The 13,129-nt window shown below is 43.7% G+C and overlaps 1 protein-coding gene across 1 annotated transcript in view; it reads left to right on the top strand.

Annotated features, from left to right (window-relative positions):
* The first annotated feature begins 2,482 nt into the window (after positions 1-2,482).
* dnaaf6 (dynein axonemal assembly factor 6) overlaps positions 2,483-13,129 on the top strand; it is a 67,168-nt gene continuing 56,521 nt past the window's right edge. Inside the window, exons 1-2 of the mRNA XM_041195930.1 lie at positions 2,483-2,610; positions 4,132-4,189. Of these exons, the coding sequence (XP_041051864.1) occupies positions 2,521-2,610; positions 4,132-4,189 (148 nt within the window). The 5' untranslated portion in view covers positions 2,483-2,520. The remainder of the gene's footprint in view (positions 2,611-4,131; positions 4,190-13,129) is intronic.

Consider the following 13,129-nt stretch of genomic DNA (forward strand, 5'->3'; position numbering starts at 1 on the left):
CCATCCATTCTTAATTAGCACATTCGTTTAGATAATATCACCAACTTTAACACCTATGTGTTCTTTTGTTCTATTGTTGGTGACATCTTTTGATGATCTGCTTCTATCACTGCTTGTTTGTCCCTACAACCACACCATCCCCTCCACTTCTCTCTCTCTCTCTCTCTCTCTCTCTCTCCCTCCCTCCCCCCCCCCTCCCCCAACCTTAAACCAGCTTATATTTCAACTCTTTCTTGGACTCGAAATCAACTTCTGTTGAAGGGTCATGAGGACTCGAAACGTCAACTCTTTTCTTCTCCGCTGATGCTGCCAGACCTGCTGAGTTTTTCCAGGTAATTCTGTTTTTGTTTTGGATTTCCAGCATCCGCAGTTTTTTTGTTTTTATCACAAAGAAAGGTAGACAGGCAGGAGCAGGCAGAGGGAGAGACAGGGACAGACAGAGATAGAGGGAAAGAGAGATAGAGGGAAAGAGAGATAGAGGGAAAGAGAGATAGAGGGAAAGAGAGATAGAGGGAAAGAGAGATAGAGGGAAAGAGAGATAGAGGGAAAGAGAGAGAGGAACAGGGCCTGGGACGGACAGGGAGAGAGGGAGATAGAGAGCGAGAGAGCATCAGGTAGAGAGATAGGTAGAGAGAGAGGGGGGACAGACACGGAGACAGAATGAGATAGAGACAGAGAGAGAGAGTGAACATACAAATTAGGAGCAGGAGCAGGCCACTTGGCCCTTTGAGCCTGCTTCACCACTGATTGAGATCATGGCTGATTTGATTGTACTCTCAACCTCACATTTCCGTCTCTCCCCATACCCTTTCACCCAATGGTGGGCTGCCAATTTTGGTGCCCAGCCACCCATTTTTTTTATGGGGGTGAGCAGGAAGATGGTGGGATGACCACGCCGCGGGGAACATGTCTGCTGGGGGAACATAAAATTCAGCCCCAGGAGTCTCCTCTCCTCTTACTGCCTAGCCTTAGCGTGTTGGAAGGATTTTGCAAATTGACATTCGACCTGTTTGGCCATTTTATGAAAACAACTTCCTTGGCCATCAAGTCCCGGGATGGGAGTTGTTCCTGGAGCATCTGGCTCAGGGGCAGAGACGCTACTCACTGCATCATAAGGTTCTTCAGAGATGGACCTCTGCTGTGCCTACCCACTCTGACTCCAGACCCAAAACTCTGGGCTGAATCTTCCGAGGATTGCCACTCCACTTCTATTTACTTAACTTGCACTGGAGATCCACATTTCTCGGACTTCTGAACTGGGCCTCCTGAGAAATGTGGAGTGCTGCTGCTCCTGGAGTCCTTCCTTCCTAGTATGGGGCACTGGGGGAGACTAAGTCATACCCCGTTTTTATTGCACTAACTGCCATTTTACAGCAAGTTTAAATGTTCCTTTGTTTAAATGCCACTTTAACAAGCTAGGAGAGAAGGTAAGTGGGTGAGGGATAGGTTTGTTAAGGAGGTAGGGCATGGGGTAGTGGGAATCGGAAGGGTAGTTATGGGGGAGGCAGAGGGGGTAGTCAGGAAATGGTGGGGTTGGTCATGAAGGTAATCAAGGGGTGGGAGGGATTGAAGGCTGTAATCGAGGTGGGGGAGGTAGTTCGGATGGCAGATATGTCGGGTTGGGGAGGGTAGTTGGGTGGGGTGAGAGGGATAGTTGGGAGGGGTAGTTGGATGGGGTAGGCGAGAGGGTAGTTGAGAGGTTGGGGGCAGTCAGGTGATGAAGTGGGCATAGTCGGGGGTCCAGTGGGAAGTCAAGGGGGTCACTAATATAGTTACCCTGGAGTTAAAACTGGTTTTAATCCTTCTAACTTTTCCTGGGAAACTATTCTGCTCAGTGAGTCAGGACCGTCCGAAGTCTTGGATTTAACTCTGAGTTTCAGAGGTTCCAGACAGAGGGGAATTGCTTAATGGAAGTTGAAAATTCCTGGTTGATTCCCGTGTAGTTGGTGTGTGGGGACTTCTGAGGGGTCCCCCAGCGCTTCTTCTGGGGTATGACTATTCCGAGACCGGAAGTTCTGGGCCACTGTGCTTTACTCTTAACTTCCCTCTGAAATGGCCTAACAAACCTTTAGTTGTCTCAGGGTAAGTTAAGGATGAACAATAAATGCTAGCCTTGCCAGTGATGCTTGCAAGCTGTGAATAATGAAGGTATTATTGTTTCCCCTTTCGCTCTTCTTTCTTTCTCTCCCCACCCCACCTGACTGACCCCCTTGCATTGCTTCATTTGACATTACACATCCCACACAGCACTTTAGAAAGCTCATAGGGCACCATTTGCCCATACAGCATTGTACAAAGCCCTGTGGCATGTGTGCAGTAAGCAGGAATGTGTTAATGTCTGCAGTGCTAGGGAGTACTTGCTCTCAATGTAGCAACTGGTAGAATAGCACAACACATGGTGGTAGGCACAATGCTGCCTTAATGGCTAGGGTATGAATTACAGATAAATAAACTGGTGCTAAAGGAAGATCTCTTTTGCTGCAAACAGGGACTTTTTGACGAGACTGGCAAGGTAACAAGATGGATTTCACCTTCTCAGTTGGCCAACTGCAAGCTTTGTCAAACCTGCTGACAACGGTAGATCAAGAGGAGGAAGATCTGGGGGAACAGGTAATTCTGAACATGGCCAGAGTCTCAGACTAGATCAGGGCTCAGCAGATTTTATTTCAACTTTTGGTCCCACCTCTCAAAGGACTGGTTTGACAGACCTTTCATTGAAATTACAGGATGAGAATTAACATCTTGTAGTTTGCACAGTCTCACACCGAAATCTATAACTGACTAAATTGAAACTCTAAAATACCATTTGTCTCCCATTATTTTTTCAGCAAATCAAACTTCCAATTGCATAACCTTCTTAATTTGTTAAAAATAGGTGAACCTTTAGATACAGGAGAGAGTTGCTTAGCCTCATAAAACTCATGGCACTTCTCACCATATTGCTCAATACGAACACAGAGGGATTCAGTTGTACATGACACCTCATCATGTTCAATGAATTACAGGCAGAGGGAGCTCTCTGAGGGTATTGCAATGTCAGCCTGGAAAGTGTTCTCAAGTCCAGAAGTGGGGCTTAAGCCCACAACTACGTAACCCAGAGACACGTCAGTATCTTTCTATGTAAAGTATTCCACACCCTTATTACTCTTCAAATGCAAAAGACTCCATCAGACTTCTTCTTATCCCCCTTATATTTACCGTGTCTGCCCTGTTAGTGGAACCTTTGTCTACCGATGTATATAAGACTATAGCTGGAATAAGTCCCCAAAGCCTTGGTAGTGTCTATTGATCTCAAGGGATGAAAGCCCGAAATTCACTATACTCACTTTTGCCAAGGAGACAGGAGTTTGGATTGATAACTGTTCTTTGGGAGAGTGCAGAGTAGAGCCTGTACAGATGACAAGGAGAGGACAGAAGATCAGAGGTCTTGACCTGATGTATAATGGTACCAGATGTTGGAAAACAAGTCATGCAGGCCAGTGGCTGCAAATTGACCTTCAAGTTCAGCCTTGGTAAATTGAACTTGAGGGTGGAACCAAGAGTCAGTACCTTAGGGGAGTGGGGAGAGAGAGTCGGCACCACCAGTGGAGTAGGAGAGAGAGTAGGCATCTTCAGGAGATGGGGAGAGAGAGAGTCAGCACCTTCAAAGAGAGAGAGTCAGCACTTTCAGGGGAGGGGGAGAGAGAGTCAGCACTTTCAGGGGAGGGGGAGAGAGAGTCAGCACCTTCAGGGTAGGGGGAGAGAGGGCCAGCACCTTCAGGGGAGGAGGGGATGGATTCAGCACCCTCAAAAGAGAGGGAAAGTGTCAGCACGCTCACGGTAGGGGATTCGAGTCAGCACCTTCAGGAAGGGAAGTGAGAAGATTGAGGAATATGCCTCATGCCACTTCATGGTAGCCGTTTGGTGATTTAGTTGAGACTGAGTCATTCAGCTCCCCTTCCAGCCCAGAAATTGTCCATGAGATGAAATGGGGAGGGATGCACACTGTGAGGAAAATTCATGTGTTTGGTAAAACATCTCCAGGGATAACAATGCCTTTGCAATTTTTGACCCCCCCCCCCCCCCGCCATTGTTGAACAGTTTCAGTGAATGAACTAACCATTGAACATATTGCACTATGTCTATTTACAGCCGAGTGAAGGACTTAACCCTGGGCAAATTGGGCCACCAAAAGGATCGAAGCCCACAGGTAAAGAACCAAACATTTAGTATTCACACCCAAAATCTGGATTTGATTAACCATGTTAGCATTGCTTTGTTGCTGTAAACACGTGTTCCAGTGGAGAAAATGATATTTTAAAATTGGTGAATCCATGTGCCCTTCCTCATGGTGATGTGATGGCATGGGGGTTCCATCTTTCTGTTACAATGTGCACCACATGTATGTAATGTTCTGCTCTCTCTTTATTTTTCTATCTCATCTCTTCTGTTTTGTCCAGTTTCTGTCTTGTTTTCTCACCTTGTGATTCTTTCTCCTTGCATCCCGGTTATTGAGGGGAAATTGTGGACACTCTGGCTTCAATCTTCCGATCCTCCTCGGATACGTGGGTGGTGCCAGATGACTAGAAGATTGCAAATATTCAGTCCCTTTTCAAAACAGGGAGAGGGATAAACCTGGCAACTATAGGCCAGTCAGACTTCCGTTAGCAGTGAGGTCAAGAGACAATAATCCAGGACAAAAGCAACATGGAAAAATATATCAGTGTGGATTTGTTAAAGACAAGTTCTGTCTGAGTTACTTCATTGACTTTTTGATGGAGATGGTGTTATGATCCCAGCTGAAGTTACCCCTGGACAAGCCTGACCCCAGAGTGAAGTCCAGCTCGATAGATCCTAACTTATTTTTTTTTGCTTAGATACATGTAGAGTGGCTACTGAACAGGAATCAGTTGATGAACTTTTAACAAAAGAGTAAAACATTTACTAAACAAGAAAATATGAACTTTATTACAATACTCTTTCACCCACAACTATACCTTTACAGATATATACAGATTTGTAAGGATAACACAAGTTACAAAAACTGTCTTTTATACTCTAATGTCCACAGTCAGTACACAGTCCATGTACCAATAAGCACTCTAACACTGCCACACTCTGAAAGCAAGTGCCACCTCAACCAGATGCTATGGATCTCTCCTCAGCTCCCCCAGATGTTTGTCACACCATAAGCCAATAGGTCTCACTGCATCCCGTCTTTCATATGAGAGTTTTCAATCTCCACTCTCAAAGACCGCACCTTGAAATCTTCTCCCAAACTGACGCTTTCTCTCAGACACCTTCCCCAAGGGTTTACCTCCAGGGTTTCGAAATCTCCTTCCAAAGTTCCTCTTCCATGGGTCACCACATTCATTCAAGCTTCTTCCACATTCTCTCATCAACTCAGCCAACAACAGTACCACTGCTTCACATGCCTGTAGCAAAGAGTTACAGACCTTCTGTTGTCTCTTTGGACTTTCTTGCCTCTTGCAAGCTGTTCTCGTTTTAAATCTGCTTTCTGCAACTTTTGTCTTTTTAAATCTGAAGCTTGGAGCCTTTCTGCCCCTTTATCTTAACTTCATGTAACAGGACCTTTTCCAGGTTCCTGTCCTTCCTTTGACTAGAAGGCCTTCTTTGGACTTTTTCCATTCCACTGCCCTGGATTTTGGGGTATTTTCTTTAGCTTGGGACTGGATATATGTCCCCCTTTTCCAGTCTCTCCTGGCAGCTACTTTCAAAAGCAACTGCAACAGCTTCCAAAATCAAATTGCTGTTTATCATCTTGTGTTTGTGTGTATGTCTGTCGGAAGGACCTGCCTTTCTGGACCCCTGTTGCTAGGCAACAGCCCTGTTTTTCCTCTGCTCTTGTTTGCTTAATTTAGTTCAAGTTGTTATACTCTCTTAGTAATGCAGGCACCTTTTAAAGTGAAACTAAAACTCAATTTGACCTTTTCTTAACACACACATACAGAAATACAAATCAAACTTAAGCTTTAAAGCTAAAACTCATTCCTAATACCCACAAATATAACTTAACTATCTCTATTTCCTAACATTGGCGAATTTGGGTAGTGTAGTCCTTGTATAAATGGACTTTCAAAAGGGATCTGGCAAAATATGACTTAATAATCTTGCAAAATTCCCTAGATTCTGCAAAGGTCCCAGTGAATTGGAAAATCACAAATGCAACACACTGATTCAAGAAAGACGAGAGACAGAAAGCAGGAGTCCACAGCCAGTTAGCCTAACTCCTGTCATTGGGAAAATGCTATAATCAATTAAGGGGGTATTAGCAGGACATTTATGAAATCATGAAGGCATGGTTTTGTGAAAGGGAAATAGTGTTTGTCAAATTTATTAGAGTTCTCTGAGGATTTAGCAAACAGGATGGATAAAGGGGAAAAGTAGATATAATGTATTTGGACTTCCAAAAGGCATCCAATAAGTTGCCACATAAAAAGTTTGATACACAAGATGGTTTTGAAGGTGATATATTAGCATGGGCAGAGGGTTGGTTAACTAACAGGAAACCATGAGTCAGGATAAATGGGCCATTTTCAGGTTGGCAAACCGTAACTAGTGGAGTGCCACAGGGTTCACTGCTGGGGCCTCAAATATTTACGATCTGAATTAATGACTTGAATGAGAGGGTTCAGTGTATTGTAGCCAAATTTGCTGATATTACAAAAATAGGAAAGCAATAGTCTGCAAAGGGATATAGATAGGTTAAGTGAATGGGCAAATATTTGCCACATGGAGTATAATGTGGGAAAATGTGAGGTTGCCCATTTTAGCAGAAAGAATTGAAAAGCAGAATATTACTTAAATAGAGAGACTGAAGAATGCTGCAACACAGAGGGATCTGGATGTCATTGTACATGAATCACAAAAACTTAGCATGCAGGTACAGCAAGTTGCAAAGAAGGCAAATGGAATGCTGGCCTTTATTGCATGAGGGATGGTGTATAAAAGTTGGGAGGCCTTGCTACAACTGTATATGGCATTGGTGAGACTGTTCCTAGAGTGGTGTGTGCAGTTTTGGTCTTCTTACTTAAGGAGCAATATACTCATATTGGAAGCAATTCACAGATAGTTCACTTGGCTGATTCCTGGGCTGGAAGAGTTGTCTTATGAGGGAAAGGTTGAGCAAGTTGGGGCTATACTGATTGAAGTTGAGAAGAATGAGAGATGATCTTATTGAAACGTAAAAGATTCTGAGGGGGCTTGACAAGGTAGGATGTTATGCCTCATGGTGGGAAATCAAGAACTGGAAAACACAATTTAAAAATAAGGGTGTCATATTTAAGACGGAGATGAGGAGGAATTTCATCTCTCAGAGGGCCATTAGTCTTTTGAATTCTCTCCCCCACAGGGCAGTGGAGGCTGGGACAGTTAATATATTCAAGCCTGAGTTAGACAGATTTTTGATCTGCAAAGGAATCAAGGGTAACGGGAGTCAGGCAGGAAAGAGGAGTTAAGGCCACAATCAAATCAGACATGATCTTATTGACTGATGGAGCAAGCTCAAAGAGCCAAATGGCCTACTCCTGCTCCTGTGAGGAGGATGCAGAGATGCTTCAGTGTGATTTTTGGACAAGCTGAGTGAGTGGGCAAATGCATGGCAGATGCAGTATAATGTGGATAAATGTGAAGTTATCCACTTTGGTAGCAAAAACAGGAAGGCAGATTATCACCTGAATGGCTATAAATTGAGAGAGGGGAATGTGCAACGAGACCTGGGTGTCCTCATACACCAGTCACTGAAGGTAAGCATGCAGGTGCACCAGGTGGTAAAGAAGCAAACGGTATGTTGGCCTTCATAGCAAGAGGATTCACGTACAGGAGCAGGGATGTCTTGCTGCAATTGTACAGGGCCTTGGTGAGACCACACCTGGAATATTGTGTGCAGTTTTGGTCTCCTTATCTGAGGAAGGATGTTCTTGCTATAGAGGGAGTGCAGCAAAGGTTTACTAGATTCCTGGGATGGCGGAACTGACATATGAGGAGAGATTGAGCCAGTTAGGATTATATTCGCTGGAGTTCAGAAGAATGTTTTCAAGAAGAGTTAGGTGGAGCTCTTGGGGCGAAGGCGGGAGCAGGCTATTGAGTTGGATGATCAGCCATGATCATAATGAATGGCAGAGCAGGCTTGAAGGGCCGAATGGCCTTCTCCTCCTATTTTCGATATTTCTATTTCCTTTGACCTTAAAAATCAATGCCATTGCCTTGGGTAGACAGGATATCATTTCAAGAATTGCAAATTGCAAGAAACTTGGAAATGCAATAAACTATAAGGAAGTTAGTGACAGCCATCAGGAAGATGTAGACAGACTGGTAGAATGGACAGACTCCTAACAGATGAAATTTAATGCAGAGAAAGAGTTATATAGGACAAATGAACATAGGAAATATAAAATAATTGGTACAATTTTGAAAATTGTGAAGGAAAAGAGGTGTAAGAACACAAGGTGGCAGGATATGTTAAGAAAGCTGTTTTTAAAAAAGAAAAATATGATCTTTGGCTTTAATACTAGAGACATAGATTTTAAAAGCAAGGAGAATTATGCTAAACTTGTATGAAATAAATGGGTTTGGCCTCAGATGGAGTGTTCCATCCAATTCTGGGCAAAGGAAATTTACTGGAATGATATCAGGGATGAGGGATTTCAGTTATGTGGAGAAGCTGTAGCTCTCCTTAAAGCATTCAAACACACGAATTAGGAGCAGGAGTGGGCCACTCAGCCTCTCGAGCCTGCACCACCATTCAAAAAGATCATGGCTAATCTGATTGCACCCTCAACCTCACATTCCTGCTTACCCCCCGATGACCTTTCACCCCCTTTTTACTCAAGAATCTACCTAGCTTTGCCTTAAAAAAAAAAATTCAGATTCTGCTTCTACCACCTTTTTGAAGAAGAGAGTTCCAAAGTCTCAATCCTCAGAGAAAAAAAATTCCCATCATCTCTGTCTTAAATGAGTGATCCTTTATTTTTAAACAGTGACCTCTATTTCTCCCACAAGAAGGAACATCCTCTTCACATCTACCCTGTCAAGACCCCCAGGACTAAATCATCTCTTACGCTTCTAAATTCCAGGGATATAAGCCTAACCTATCCATTCCTGGTATTAGTCCAGTAAATCTTATCTGAACTGCTAACACATTTACATCTTTCTTTGAATAAGTCCAGTACTGTACACAATACTCTAGATGTGGTCTCACCAATGCCCTGTATAATTGAAGCATAACTTCCCTACGTTTGCAATCAATTCCCCTCACAATAAATGATGACATTCTATTAGCTTTCCTAATTACCTGCTGTACCTGCATACCAACCTTTTGTGATCCAGGGACTGGGACACCCAAATGCCTTTGAATCTCAGAGCTCTGCAATCTCTCACCATTTAGATAATATGCTTTTTTATTCTTTCTGCCAAAATGAACAATTTCACATTTTCCCACATTATACTCCATTTGCCAGATCTTTGCCCACTGTCTTAACCTATCTATGTCACTTTGTAGCCTCTTTACTTCCTCTTCACAATTTACTTTCCTACCTACCTTTGTGTGGCCAGCAAATTTAGCTACCATTTGTTCAGTTCCTTCATCCAATTCATTTATACAAATCGTAAGAAGTTGAGGCCCCAGCACTGATTCCTGTGGCACACCACTCATCACTTTCTGCCAACCTGAAATAGACCCAATTATGCCTACTCTCTGCTTCCTGTTAACTAGCCAATCTTCTATCCATGCCAGGTTAAGATGGAGTTTGATAGAGGCGTTTGATAGAGTAAATAAACAGAAATGTTCCCTGTGGTAACCAGAGGTCGTAGAAATAAGCAACTTTAAAACTCGGAATCAACAGAAATAATTTTTTTTACACATCTGAAATGCACTGCCTGAAAGGTTGGTAGATACAGAATAAGGTAGGATAGTGACTATGGGTGGGATTTTTGGACCAGAAAATTCCTGCCAAAATCAACGGACTTGTGGCTGCTCTCCAAATTTTCAAATCCAACCGGCACCAATTCCCGCTGTGGGCAGGACTGGAAAATCCCAGCCAATGTTACTGGGCCAGCAATTCAGATATCTGGACTAATAACCCGGTGATGTGAGCTGAAATCCCACCACAACACTTAGAATCATAGAATAGTTACAGCACTGAACAAGGCCTGCCATGTCCATGCCAACTCTCTAAGAGCTACTCAGCTGGTCCCACTTCCTTGCCTTTCCCCCATAGCTCAGTGAATTTTTTCTCTTCCGATTTAAAAAAAAATGATCAAGGGATGCGAACACCAATGGTAAAGCCAGCATTTATTGTCCATCCTTAATTGATCTTGAGAAAGTGGTGATGAATTGTCATCTTGAACCACTTCAGTCCATGTAGTGTAAGTACACCCACCTTGCTGTTGGAGGGGAGGAGGAGAGGGGAAGGAGGGGGAGTTCCAGGATTTTGACCTAGCGACAATGAAGGATTGATGATATACTTCCAGGTCAGGGGGATGAGTGGCTTGGAGGGAAGCTTCCAGGCGGTGGTGTTCCCATGTGTCTGCTGCCCTTATCCTTCTAGGTGGTAAAGGTCGTAGGTTTTTACCCAAAATGCTGCTCTGCTCTGGAGCTGTGACATTTCGGTTGCTGCATTTGAATTTACCTTTTCCTGAGTCTTCCCAACCCCCACCACTCCCCAAGCAACTCTTCATTACTTTAAAGCCCTGTCTACTGTCCTAGTTATTTGATTCACCAGGACACTGATCCCAATTCAGTTTAAGTGGAGCCTGTCCCAATGGAACAGCATACTCTTTCCCCAGTACTGGTGACAGTAGTGCCCTGTGTTAGTGACTGTATCTCTACTGATAATCTAGCTCCCTCACACAGTCAATTAGTAACCCTGTTCCCCCAACTCCCTGTGTTACTGACTGTATCTCTACTGATGTTAATCCAGCTCCCTCACACTGTCACTCAGTATCCCCTTGCCCCCCTAAGTGCCCTGTGTTACTGACTGTATCCATTCTGATGTTAATCCATCACCCTCCCCTCTGTCACTCAGTAATCCCTCTCCTGCCAATGCCCTGTGTCCTTATCACTGTAAATTTCTCCAACTTCTAAGACTCTGCCTATTTCTGTAACCCCGTCCAGCCCCTAAGACACTCCCTATCTCTGTAATCTCCTCCAGCCCCTTCAAAGCTCCCCACTCCTTCAACCAGACTACTCTAATCAAATTCTCAGTGCATGCGAGCCACCCACTGTCTACAGGCTGCAAATTGTCTAAGAGTTTTTCAAAGCCTATGGGCCATAAGTTTTCTTTGGACAGTACACCTATGAGCTCTACATTCCACATTGATTGTACCTTCGCAACCTACTTTATGGTGCCTACATACTGTACAATAGTGTAAAATTTGCTGAAAACCTGCTGCCCTTGGCACATTGTTCTAGGACTCCAGCTTATGGAAGTTATGGTGAGTGTGACTGATACTATTACCCCACCTTATAGTTTCCTGGGACTTGGAACGATTGCCCCTTTACCCTCCTCTAAAACAGGAAGAAGGTCATTATCAGAGCCCTGTCCCAAGTCCAGCCAAGGCTAATTTTGAAATTTTTGTATTTAAGCCAGTTGTTGCACTGCAGCCACGTAGACTGAGAAGCAAAGGTGCTGGACAGCAGGTAGCACCATGATTCATGACTTTATTCAATTAGTTTTTTTCTGCTGTCTCATTATCCACATTTATAACACATCACTCATTGGCTGTAAAGCCCTTTGAGCTGCCCTCTCATCGTAGAAAGTGCTATATAACTGCAAGCCTTTTTTTTCCTTTAAATAGATGACTCCAACAGAATTCTCCTGCTCCTATTTCCTATGTTCCCACTGACCCATTCTCAGAATGGAATTACACTTACCTATCTCTGATTAGCAGGCCTGTTTAGTCTTCTGACTGTATTAGGAAAAAGAGATAGTTTAAGTAAGTTATATGTGTATTTGTGTGTATTAGGAGTAAGGGATATCTTTAATTTTAAGTTCAATTTATATTTTTTTCTATTTGTGGGATAAAAAGTGAAACCTGGGATCTGGTTTCATTTTTGAGTGAAGACAGCAGGTCTAAAGCTCTGTTTGTATACCTGCATTTCTAATGAGTTTTATGACTTTGAAGTGGAGAGCTGTGTTATCAAGGGTGGGGGGTAGTGACTTAGGAAAATTAAAACAAGATTAAAAACTGTGCTGTTGCCTAGCAATGGGGCCCACAGAGACAGAGAAGTAGTTTCAGTTCAGTTGGAAGCAGTTGCGGCACAGGAAGGACAAATAGCAAGTCCCAAACCAAAGCTCAGTTGAAGCCAGGATTCTAGGGAGGCTGGACAGCAGAAGGACAGATAGCAAGTCCCAAACTGAAGTTGAAGCCAGCTGCCAGGGGAAATTGGACAGGAGAGGAAACTGCTGGAGCAGTTTCCAGAAACTAAAAAAGAGAATCCCCAAATCTAGGGAAGTGGAACAGGAATTGTCCCAAGAAGCCAGTCTAGTCAAAGGACAAGGGCAGGGGTCTGCAAAAGATCCTGGCTTGTGGAAGTGAAAGTAAGGAGCAGATAGGAAGGCTCCAAGCTTAAAGAGAAGAAAGCTGCAGGATGCAGATTTAAAGTGATATAGGCTTGGGAGAAGCCAGAAGATCCATAGAGCCAGCTGAAGGTCTGTAACTCTTTACTATGGACATGTGAAGCAATGATGTTCTTTTGGCACAGCTGAGCATTTGAGAGAGAATGCATGGAAGAAAGTTTGAATGCATATGGCGATCCAGGGGAGAGGGACATCAGAAGGAAGTTCAAAACCCTGGAGGTGGACTGTTGTCGAAAGTCCGAGAGAAAGCGTAGTTTGGGAGAAGATTCCAGAGCGAGTTGTTCAAGAGTGGAGATTGGAAGCCCCGTGTGAAAGATGGAGTTCAATGAGACCAGTTGGCTCATGGTGTGACAAACATCTGGGGGGAGTTGAAGAGAGATCTATAGCATCTGTTTGTGGTAGCATCTGTCACTTGGTTTCAGAGTGTGGTGTGTCTGACCATAGGACACCTGTTGGTTTGCATGGACTGTGTATTTGTTGTGAACATTAGAGTATAAGATAGTCTTTGTAACTGGTGTTATCCTTACAAATCTGTATATATATATCTGTAA

The sequence above is a fragment of the Carcharodon carcharias genome, chromosome 9 (assembly GCF_017639515.1).
Source record: "Carcharodon carcharias isolate sCarCar2 chromosome 9, sCarCar2.pri, whole genome shotgun sequence".
In the NCBI taxonomy this organism is placed as follows: Eukaryota; Metazoa; Chordata; class Chondrichthyes; order Lamniformes; family Lamnidae; genus Carcharodon; species Carcharodon carcharias.